Source organism: Tyto alba, unplaced genomic scaffold (assembly GCF_018691265.1).
Source record: "Tyto alba isolate M040663 unplaced genomic scaffold, T.alba_DEE_v4.0 Super-Scaffold_14, whole genome shotgun sequence".
In the NCBI taxonomy this organism is placed as follows: domain Eukaryota; kingdom Metazoa; phylum Chordata; class Aves; order Strigiformes; family Tytonidae; genus Tyto; species Tyto alba.
Genome location: NW_024881276.1, coordinates 41,894,394 through 41,906,675, shown reverse-complemented (window position 1 = coordinate 41,906,675; position 12,282 = coordinate 41,894,394). Strand labels below are relative to the sequence as shown.

At 45.5% G+C, this 12,282-nt stretch overlaps 1 protein-coding gene across 3 annotated transcripts in view; it reads right to left on the bottom strand.

Moving 5' to 3' along the window:
• The window catches only part of CADM2 (cell adhesion molecule 2), a 684,646-nt gene extending 673,152 nt beyond the window's left edge, over positions 1 to 11,494 (bottom strand). For all 3 annotated transcript variants that reach the window (XM_042789099.1, XM_042789101.1, XM_042789100.1), the window contains exon 1: positions 10,807 to 11,494. In XM_042789099.1, the coding sequence (XP_042645033.1) occupies positions 10,807 to 11,416 (610 nt within the window). In that variant the 5' untranslated portion in view covers positions 11,417 to 11,494. The remainder of the gene's footprint in view (positions 1 to 10,806) is intronic.
• Positions 11,495 to 12,282: the final 788 nt, after the last annotated feature.

Sequence of the window (12,282 nt, the reverse complement as noted above, 5' to 3'; positions counted from 1 at the left end):
ATCTGTTTTGACAGTCAACTCTGGTTTCTTATACTAATATACATTGGACTAGATATTTTCTGTAAGGCACTTAATTGAAATAAAGCACAAGTGACATTGATACTATGACTATTCTGCATAGTACTGCATTTTACATTGTGATGGCATGTCTTGTAACATTATAGAGAAAAATGGAATTAACCGCACCTACAGAGTGTTTTAGCTGCATTTGAACAAAATGTTCAAATCAAATAATTGATTTATCTAAGTTAGAACAAGGAAAATGAAATGCAGCTACACTGAAATGATCTCATGTAGCACATTTGCATCCATCTGCTGAAGTTAATTTCAATTCCTGTTTTTCATAGGGTAGCTTTTGAAGTATTCTCAGCCCTCAAATTTAACCCTTCCTACCAATGCCTATAAGCAGTCTTCCATACTGCATTGATGCAAAAAATCAGGCTCTTAACAGACTAAAGAGGCTACAGTTTTATGACTACCTCACTGAAAAGCTTCTGTAACTGGTGCCCATGGCAAGAGTCAAACCTCAGTACCAGGGACCAACTGATTCCCACTGTTTCCCCTCCTCACTTCTGTTAGTGCACATCTGAGGAAGGGAGAGATAAGTAGGGGAAAGAAAAGAAAATAATTAAAAAAAAAAAAAAATCTAAGCCTCCTATCACATTCCTCCCAGGTATTTTCTACTCCAAGGTAGAGAGAAGAATGTCTTCTTGTAGCTTCTAGAGAATGCACTTGCCTCAAAACCTTCACTTGTTTCATTTAATTTCCTGGGGAAAGGAAGAGGTGGAAAGTCATAGCAGGAGAAAGATGAAAATGTATGCTGTATCCTCCAAGCCTGAAGTCATATAGTGTTTTGTTCCAGCCTAATCTTCAGATACATCTTAATCTTTCACAGCATCTGGAGGGGATGTTTTATTCCTAGAGAAAATAAGTTGACCCGTTCCCTGTTCCTCTCTATCTACCTATCTATGCATCATCAATGAAGGCCGCTTAGGTGTTAGCATGGCATAGCTCACTTGTTGCAGACTTGACACATAAATGTAAACAGATTAAATAGAATCCAAATGTGATACCTTTATCCTCACAGTCTTAAGAAGGGAGATCCCTTCATGCATAGAGAGTAGGGCTATTGCTGTTTCCCCACTTCAAGTCTTGAAGCAAACAGAAGAAAACAAAGTTTGGTTTTCTAAACAGGTCTCCCTGCAGGCCTTGGCTGCCTAGGTTATTACTCTGCATTTATCTGTGACCAGCCAGTCACCTATTTTGAATTTTTTCTCTGAAAGTGTTTCCTTGCTGGAAGAAGTTCAAATGAAAAGAGTTTTTAATGACCAATTAAAATAAAAAAGCCTATAATAATAACAATTCATTAAACAGCAATTTTTCATTTGTTCACTTTAAATGATATAGCCTACTGGATTTTGTTTTCTTGTTGGGATTTATAATGAATTTCAATTTGCAATAGGCATAATCTAATGAACGTTAGACACATCTGCATTTCCAAATGCTGCAGTACAGGAGTCACAGTAAATGAAGAGTACACACGTTATACAATATGTTCACCTGCCTTCTTTATCCAGATTTCCTGTTACTCCATTTTGCATCAGATTAGGAAAAAAAAAAAAAAAAAGTGGTTTTGTAGAAGTATCACTTGCTTTTCTAACAGAGAAAAGCAAATCTGTTTAAAGTCTGATGTTCTCTTCCTCGAAATCCAAAGATAGTTTAGGAAATTCTGCAATCATGTTACTTTAAATTACATCCTCCCCACCTCAAGTGTTGCTTACACAAAATATATGAAAACCTAGTCCCTTAAAACAATCTTACCTTTCAAGCTATTCTGAAATTACATTAATTTTGTGCATTAAACATATGTGAACATCTCATAAATAAGTCTAGGACACTGAGGTTTTTATCTGCCATAAATAAAAAAAGAAATGGCCCATATATTTCCGTTATATGCTTTCCCTACCACCTCCAAAATTCACCATTCAGAACACAGTAAAGCAATAATGATTTATAATTTGCAAAACAAAGATGATTTAGGAAGCAGAAAACCTTTTAATTTTAGTCCAATACAATTTTAAAATTCAAACTTATTTCATGAGGAAAATACTGAAATTATGTGAGCTTTGGATCATTCTTTAAGGAATGAATGAGACTTATTCACTCTAAGGATGGCATACATTTTGCATTTTACATACCAAAAAGCAGCATTACCAGCTGTTTGGAACATACAAACTTTATACTTAGTGAGGAGAGATATGCTAAAAACTTGACAAAAAAATTCCAGATAAGGTAAGGAGAATTTTCTGAAGAAGCTGGGCAAATGACTAGTCAAGGTGCTAGCCCATACTTAACTTACACACTATTTGCATTCAAATACACATCATCTTGATTGTGTTTCTATAAGCAGCAGTCAACATATATCCTAAGACTGTAATATGTTAGATTCAGGACTCCAGCCTGTAGAGGAAGCACAGCCAATGAAGCCAATTCACTGCTAATTTGTTTCTATACCAAAAGATGAGACACACTCTCTTTTAATATGTAATGTCCCAGTATTTACCAGACGATATTTAAGTTCTGAAAAGCTCCTCCATTTAGGTGATGCTGATTTTGCTACAATTGGTTTTAATTTAAAATTGAAGGGATTTCCTTTTGACTGTACAGATATAATTTTTCATTAACCAAAATGATCCTTAAACAAGATGGTACTTACAGCTTCCTCCATATTAGTCCAAATTTCATCTATTTGTCATAGTATTACAAGGCCACACTATGCAAGCCTGGAGACATTAATAACATTATTAGAAATCTGCAAGTGCAATGAAAAAGTTAAAAAATGGTAAAATTAAAAAGAAAATGCACTGCTATGCTTACTCTAATTAACAAGATATTTCACATGTCATTTAAACTCATGAAAAATTACAATGTTATTTTAAGGTTTCTCCAAACATACTGACAATAAGTTCTCTCATTTTCATTACTATTATTTTAGATGTTAACAAAAAGAATTCATGTAAAGGAAATACTACAATATAATCCAATATATCGTAGCGTTCTATGACTTGTCACTGATTTGAGATACTCTGTTAATCCTTGATTAGTAATCAGTTTAGTGAGTAATAGCTCTAGTCACTGCATTTATTTTCCAATTTGCAAACAGGTGTGGTTTGACATTTCTGTCCATGTGAAGATATAAAAAAATTCTTTCAGGTGGTGACCTGGAGCGTGAACAAGTGTTTTCAGACATCAAATGAAGTTTTACTTTTTCTGTATAAAGTGTGCAAACCAATGGAGACTTCTTCACTGTTCTTCAATTTACATCCATCAATGTATCACAATAAAGCACCAACTAGCATGTCAAGATTGAAACTCCACATATAAAAAAATCATGTTAACATTCAGGGAAGAAGTTAAAAAAAAAAAAAAAAAAAAAAAAAAGCTTTTGAAAGGGATAAATATAAAATGAGTTTGACACTAGAACATATTTTGTACAATCTTGTAATTAACAGTAATTTGATTGCTTCTGCTTCAACCAGTACAGCTTTTCCCCTTGTTAGGGACTAACCAGAACAGCCTTCCTGCGTTATAGCATAGCAGGAATAAAAGCAGGTCAAGTTACACTGTTAATCCCACAGATGTAGGTCAGTTTGGGATAAATACCAGAACAAATGGAAAATACCAAAGTGCCTACTACAACTGCTTCTGTGAAGTAATTTGGCCTTATTCTCTTCAGAGCTGTCAGTCAGTCACAGCAGTGGGATTTCCAATACTGAACTTGAAAAAGCCAGAGTTTTAAGACTTAGATGGGTCAGTACAGCTGTGCTGACCTATTCAGCTTCTGCCAGAAGAAGTGGCAATAATGCAAGGTATTATATATCGGTGATATACAGAAGGTGTAACTGTATTTTCATAGGTGGACAGAAATTATTTTTTCATATAATAGCATACTCAGGTTACTTTAGTTAAGATTTGGCAATTGAATTGCCATGATTAGAATAATTGTTCAATTAATATTGTGGTATATAAGAAGTTTAAAATATAATCAGAATATTTTCACCTCTAACAAGAAAAGTCTCTCTCCCACTATCCTTCCCATTCAACAAAGACAGGTAGTCAACATATTGTTTACAGAAATATGATGATAGAGGGAATATCAAAGCAGCGCAGACAAACACTGTACTGCATGTATGACAATATGCGCTGTTTTACGAATAACCTAAACCTTTCCAGCTCCATTCACAGAACAAAGAATAAGCTGGAGATTAGTTCAGTGGCATATTCTATGCGAACAAAACTTACACAGACAAAAGCTTTAGGGATTCAAAGTGAGAAACAGAGACTATACACTATTTTTTTTAAACTGAAGAGCAGCTGCCTATGGACAGTTCATATTCTTTAACAGCTATGTATGAAAAAGAATATTCCTAAATTGAGAATTACAATAGAAAACAAGTTAAATGTGTTAATTTATAGTAATGTAAAACTATATTAGAAGTGATCTGTTGTTACGAAAAACATGAAAGCTATAAAGGCATTCACACTCTCCAAGAGCCATTGGATTAAACTAGAAAGCAGTAAATACAACTTAAATACTCATGATTAGGAAAAAAATGGTCTTTCCCTCAAAAATCCCAAACTTGTCAGATGGCAAAACCTCTCCTGAATAAGGCCTACATAGATCCCAAGAGCTCTGTTTTGCAAATAAAAAGATGGCAAAGGACGCAAGTATGATTTTATTTTTCACATTTACAGATGTTAGAGAAAGGAGATAGGACGATAGGCAGGCAGATGTTGTTAAACGAAGAAACGGGAAATCTTCCAGCCCATCCACAACAAAAATAATTACCTACATTCTTCACTGAATCCTTTTTGCCTGTTCGAAGTTCTCCATGTTAGAAAGTCCAAGACACAAAACACTGGTATTAAGAGAGCACTGGAAGATGCAATACACAGCCTCCAGTTTTAGCACTCTGTTTTGTTATTGAAAGAAACGTTCTCTACTTCTTCTTCTGCCCCTTTAAAATGCAATTATGATAATGTCAAATGTATTGACATTTACAGCACCCATCCTGAACTTATTGTGCATTAACTTAAGAGAAATTGTAAACATTTGAACATTGTCTTTAGTTTTCATTTATAAAATAAAGGGAAAAGATCCTGAAATAGGTTAATAGAAAAAAAAAATAAACAACACAAACAAAAAACCACAACAGGAATTACCCCTGCAAAGACACCCACATTCATTTTTTTTTAAATATTCAATTGTTTTCAAAACATTTTCATTATGTAGAAAGATCATAGGGCAGATTTCAGGGAGAAATCATGATTTTACAAATTACTCCTTGACACTGGAATTTGATACTTGCTTTTCTTCCTTTCAAACACATCTCAAAAACTCATTGGGAAGAAGGGATATGCTCATTATAATCATACTTAATATTTATGCAATTCTGGAGGAGACAAGTCCTAAACTACGTCTAATAATTTTACCATTCTACATTTGTTTTGGAACGTATATTTTTAAAAGTGTATCAGTGGCATTCTCTCTAGAGAAGACCCTCCATTGTTTTGAGAGTGTCTCAGAGAATTAGCCTGCTGTTAGATTCATGTTTTAAAACAAAATTGATGTATTCTTTCTTTCAGAGAAGGCATTGAGAGGACAATGACAGCATCTTCTATTTTTTAAAATATTACAACAAACCATGCTCTGGTTATGCTGCTAATCTCTTGGCAACTACCTGATATCCATGTCATTACCATACATACAGTTGTTACCATTTACTTAATCACCATTTGTGATGAATAAATTAAAAAAAAAAAAAAAATACCAAACACCTCAAAATCCACTCCTGACTTTACTTAGCACTTTTAAAAGATTGTTTGGTGGAAAGAGAAAGGGTAATCACACTCAACACATTCTGTCAATAGTAGGATCAGGCCAGAGTGATGAGAAAGCTAATTATGAGAACAACTAAGTCTTCCATAATAAAAATACTATGGCTAAAGACATTTATAGCACATTATAATGTAATTGCAACTGACAATTAAGCAAATCTAAAAACATAGGGAAATTCACTGTTTTATATTCCTGAAATTAAAAAAAAAAAAAAAAAAAAAAATCTAACAAGAAAGCCGACAAGAAAAATGTGTTTGTTTCAACAGAGGTGCTTCTCTTGATCAACGTCTCTGTGGAGTTAGTTCTTCAGTGAGATACTTTAAAACTGTTTCCTGTTGAACTGATGATAGAAACCTGATAATGATTTTGAGTGTAAGAGTCAAATATTATGAAGATGATTCATTTTCATGTATTCCTCAGGGAAGTGGCATGAGGTCATCAATGGGAATTTGGATGGTTTAGTTACTTCATGTTCTAAAACTTAACATGAACTGCTATATGATGACTATCATTAAGAAATCAAGCAAAAAAAAATCATAAAATATTAACTAACCTGAAAACAGCACCTAATAAACCTGCCAAGCCTTGGTTCAATTGACAGAAGTCATAGAAAGACAGCCACCATCAAGTAGAGTGATACATTTTGTGTTTCAACTTGTGCATAAAATATTCCAAATAAAGATTCTATCAAAACTATCTATTCTTCTACAATCTTCTGAAATTGTCTACATGCTCTGAGAACTTACAGCATTACAACAACATGCTTCTGGCTTGCTCTACACTGTATTAGTGCAACAACACTTAGCTGTCAAGACAATTCCTATGCATACCCTTGACACTGGGTTGCCAAGATTCTACTAACAGAAATCCTACTGAAAATTCCAAACAATCTATGTACACAAGATACTGAGTAGCATATGACAACTTTATCTTAAATCATCTTAGATGATCTGAGAAGCAGCCATTCATTTGCATATTTGCTTGGTTTGGTTTTAATTCTGCTTGTAATAGATCTGGGTTTATGAAAAAGAAAAAATAATCTGTCCCACCGTAAGCAATTATCTGTCTTGACTGATTTGTTGCATCAGTGATCACAGTTTCAAACAAATTAAAGTGCCCCTACATTATTCTCATTAGTAGACAGGTTGCAAGCATTTGAAGTGTAGTGTCTGAAGAAACCATGTCGAGAAGATTTGCCTGGTGTTGGCAGAGAACCGAAAGTAGATCATTTGCTACCACACACAGCACAACCCGGAGTCTTCTTGGAAGCGGAGCACATTAAGGCATCCGATGCCATTTGCATTATCACACAGCAGGGGGCTACAGCAGCTACAATGCCGGGATAATCTTAACCCGTATCTGTATGTTAGGAATCCAACAAAACTATTTTTAATATTACAGTTTCTCATGTGATAACTCCTCACAATAAAGTGCTTACTTTTCAGATCGCATAAAAAGAACTCAGATGACGTACTTCAGTTGTTCTAAATACATGCTGTCCTCCAACTGTTACATTTTATCTAAGGAAGGCTAAATTCTTGAAAGGAAAAAAACAATCAGAACTAACCAAAAATGTAACACCGACAGTCAACACGTGTAACAGTTTAACCCCTTGGGACACCCTTTAAGTACTCGAAAATCATTACAGTACACAAGCTAAGAACAGCAGCAGCCAGAGATCCTACCATTTTCACAGCAAACGCTGGAGAGGGCAGAGCAGACTATTATCATACCCGAACTCAGCTGACAAACCGCTTCTCAGCTCAACATGTTATTACTCCCTCTTCCACCTCCATCGCTCCCCTTTCACAGCAAGCAGTTGACACTGGGCTCTTTTACTTCTTGTTTGCCTCCTTTCTGAAGGGACTGCCTGCTGTTAATGCTATTCCACACACAAGCTGAGAAGCATTTTTCTATGTCCTCTTCCCTCAGCTGATGCTCCATCAATACTCAGGACAGATTCCTTAAGCAAGTCTCTCCTCAGATCATGCCAGAAAGGCACACTTCCATACAGCACACACGTCAGCTTGACTCTGTCACCTTGTCTTTCAACTTAATTAGCTTCAGTTTCACTAACAGGAACCATCCGTAGTTAAAATCCTGAAGTGCTTCAAATCCTCAGAACAAAGATCTTATTCATGTACAGAGCTAATGAAAAATCTGCGTATCCCATGGCCCACAAACAGAAAATCAGAGGAAACTAACAAATCCATTGAGCCACTTCACCACACAGTGTGGGGAAGCAAAGCAAGCCAACGGGAAAAACTACTTTTAAATGCAGGTATAAAGCTGCCAACAAGAAATGTGTCTAATATGGTAAATGTGCCTGCTAGCTGGGCCAAAATAAGTGGCATAAACTGAGAAAACAACATTTATGAAGTAGCCCTAAAAGGTGGACCAAAAGAATTTAATGTTCTGTTAGCTATGGTCACTATTCAGGACAGTCTTCTCCTAGAAAATATTTACTCATCATCTTCTCCATTTTCCTTTACCTTAGGAGAAAAGGAGAGTAGAACTTATTTCCTCTCACTCCTGTTTGAGAGTTACGGGTTCTTGATATATCTGTCATGTCACTCGGCCTTTTTTTTTTTTTTTTTTAAATAGTGCCCAGCAAAAGTGCATCCTGAAACAGCACTCTGATGAAGCATGGTATATGGAGCAACTAAGTATTTTTGATTGAAGTTTTAATCAGGAACTGAAAAAATAATTGTGTGAGAAACTGGAAAGAAGAAGATGTTTTATATACGCAGAGAGCAAGCTGGGCAGTGTGTTATGCACCACTTTTACCCATCTGCAAGGACAGGCCCAATCCGGTTATTTTCACACAGCCACTGTCAGATTGGTATTACACCCCTTTTCTTGCAACATGTTTTTTACCTGATGCAGTTCACAGAGTTACATTTTGCCTGGCACACTCCCTAAACTGCAGTGAAAGGCATCACTGTTTTTAATCACTGGTTTACTCTCAAAACTGCGAAGTGCTGAATGCAGCTGATTGCATCTTAGGAAAGATCAAATCCTCCTCCTCCAGCAGCATCCCCCATTCTATTGGTGACAGAAAGTCAGTCCAGACGCCTCCCCCCCTCCCCCCCACCCCCTTCTTTGCAGGGCAATGAATTGACAATTCACAGGGAAATGTTAAAAGGCAGAGAGGAACCAACCCCCAGGTGCAGCCCACCACACATGCCCCAATAAATAATCTTGTATAGCCCCAACACAGCAGCTCCTTGTGCAGTGACGTACAGGGCAACTCATAAACATTGGTAAAGAATACAAATAATCTGCCCGATGAAACTGTCCTTTGCAGTTGCCAAGCGCCTTCCCTTCGTTCTCGCCTCCAAGACCGGTAACTTCGCCGGGCTGTGGGGCGGGAGCCCTCGGCGGTTCCTGGCCGAGGGAGGTGGCGGGGGGGGGGGGGGGGGGGGGGCGGGGGGAGGCGTGGGGTGCGAGGCTCGCGTGTTTCGGGCCCTCGGGGCGGCCGCCTCTGCTCCCGCTACGGGCTGCCAGCCGCTACTCCCGCCGGAGATCGCCCGACACATGACGCAGCCGAGGGAAACGCGAAATATATTAAACTTGACGCGAAATGGCACAACGGAGGCGAGAAGGCAAAAAAAAAAAAAAAAAAAAAAAAGGAAAAAATATAATAATCTCAGAAGGTCACTTAGTTTAATCGTTCATTCGCTTCTCCCTCCCAAACCGAAACACCCCGCAAGCCGAGCGAGGGGAGGGGGACGCCCACCCCCCCCGGCCCTCGCCGCCGCCCTGAGGAGCGGCCGCCCGCCTGACCCCGCTCGCGGCCGCCGCCCGCCGTGACCCGCGCGCCCGACCGTTACCTCCCGCCCGCCCCGCGCGGGCCCCACGGCGGGGGGGCTGCGCCGCCATCCCGCCGCCGCTGAGGGGGCAAACTCTCGGCGGCGGCGGCGCAGCGCCGCCGAGCTCGGCTACCGGCCCGCTTCACCCCCCGGAGCCGGGGAGGTCGGGGGAGGGGGGAACGGGATGATCTCCCGCGGGCAGGCGCGGCGGTCACCGTCACCCTCGCAGCGTGCCGCGGGTCTCCCCTCCGCGGCGGCCGCTACGCTGGCCTCGGACGGATGGCGTTAGTTGCGGGGAGCGGCGGTGCGGCGGGCGAGAAGGCGGCGGTGGGGAGGAGGGGGAGGGAGAGGGGAATGCATCCAGTCTGGAAACTAGCTGCAGGATGAGCAGCCTGGAGCAGGATGGTGAAGGGATCCGCTTCCGAACCCCCGGCTCATCCGATTACCCTGCGTATATATTTTATTCCTCACATACAGACACGCATTCTCGGCGGCGGCGCGACCGAGGCACAGACCCAACCCCCCCACACCCCCCCCGCAACCACCCCGCACCGCCCCCCCCCACACCCCCCCGTCTCCCTCCCGGGGAGGCACGGCCGGAGCCCGCACGTTTCCCCGGGATGTTGTTGCAGCGCACACGCCGCTGCTGCGGCTGCACTCGCACTTTCGGGGGCACGTCTGCGGCGGGCGGGCGAGCGAGGAGGTGACGGGGAGTTGAAGGGGGTGGCTGCGGGGGGCGGCGAGCGGCTGGCGGCGGGGGAGGGGGGGGGAGGAGGGAAGGGAGAAGCGCGGAGGGCGAACGAGGGCGGGAAGAGGCTGACGGGGGAAGGGCAGGAAGGGTTAACAACCGTGCGGCGGTTTAGCGCTGGATAGCGCTACCCGAGCGGGAGGCTGGGGGCGCCCGGCGAGGAGAGGAGAGGGCGGCGGGGAGCGGAGGGAGCCGGCAGAGGGGCGAGAAAATGACCGGGTCAGGAGAGGGGCGGCGGGGGGGAAGGGCGGGGGTGGGCAGGGGCGCCTGGGGTGCCCCGGGCCGCGGCGGTGCCCCCCGGGGTCCCTCCCTCCCCACGCGGGGCAGGGGTGGGGAGGAGGCGGTACCTTGTACGAGGATCCCGCAGAGGCTGTAGAAGCGCAGGAGTGCGCCCGGCTGCAGCCGCATCCTGGGGGCTCCCCTCGGGCTGGGTGGGCGCCAGGCACGCAGGTCCGCAGCCTCCCGCCGCTCCGCTCTCCGGGCGCTTCCTTCCCCCCGCAGGAGCCGCCGCCGCCGCCGCCTCCGCCGCAGTGTCTCCCTCGCTGTATCCAGTGGGGTGAGGAGGAGGAGGACCAGGGTCGCGGGGGTGGATTGGGGAGGGAGGAAGACGAGGAGGGGGGAGCGGCTCTCTCCGTTGGCTCCGGCGCTGCTGGGCAGGTTCAGATTCCCCCTGCGGAGCGGTGCCGGCTGCCGCCGGTGGTTCTCCTTGCCCCTGCCCGAGGGTCCGTCCGTCTGTCCGCTCGCCTCTCCGTCCTGTCCTGTCCCGTCCCGTCGCGGGGGGGGGAGGGAGGGGGTGGTCTGCACTGGCGCCGCGGCGCGCGGGGAGGTTGCTCCGCTCCGCTCCCAGCCGCTTCCCGGCTCGAGACACAAGGGCAATCTCCGCTTGCGAGGCTCCCCTGGCCTCGCCCCGCCCCCGCCGCCCGCCCCGCCCCTTTCTATCCGGAGCCACGCCCACATCTCCGCCCCCCGGACCACACCCCGGCCCTCCCTGTGCTGTGGGCACGCCCCTGCCCCTCCTTGGCCACACCTCCAGGGGCACGGCACGCCCCTTGGCTCCTGGACCGCCCCCTCAGGTGGGTGTGTGACTGGCACCGAGGGCTCTCCAATAGGAAGTCCCCGGGTTGGGCCGGACTGCCAATGAGGTGGTGACGGAGGAGGTGCGAGACGGCAGGTTACAAAACAAACGGGCGTTTCTCAGAGCCTTCAGCCGCGAGCGAGGTTCCAGACCCTACCTCCCGCGCCGCTGAGTGGCAGCCGGCTCGGGCCAATCGCGAGGAGACCGGGCTCCGAGACGGCTCTCCGGCCAATGGGCGGTGAGCGACCGGGTGGCGGAGGGGGGGGCGGGCGGCGGGGCGCTGTCCAGACCCGGTCCTGAAGCGGTGGCGGCTGGCGGCGCGCTTGGCGGAGCGCGGGGTCGGCGGGGGGAGGCGCCGCCCCGGGGCAGAGAGCGGCGGGCGGCGGGGTGGGGGCGGCGCTCCCGGCGGCCACACCGGCGGCGCGAAGTGGGGAGGAGCGGCAGGTGTCCGTCGCCGCGCGCCCTGGCCCCCAGCGCCGCCAGCACCGGGCTGCGGCGCGGCCAAAGCGGGAAAGCCCCGGCGGCGGCGGCGGCGGCGGCGGCCTCCCTGCGCGGCGAGGCGGGGCGACGCGGGGAGCCGCCACCTGCGGCCGGATTAGCGGCGGGGCGGGACAGGCGTGAGCCGCTGCCCGGCGCCCCTCGTCCGGGCGGCACGGGAGGGAGCGGGGCCGGAGCCCGCAGGCAGGCGGGGCCGGGCGGCGCGGGGGAGCCGCAGCGACGGCGGGGCCGTGGGGTTGGGACGCCAGCG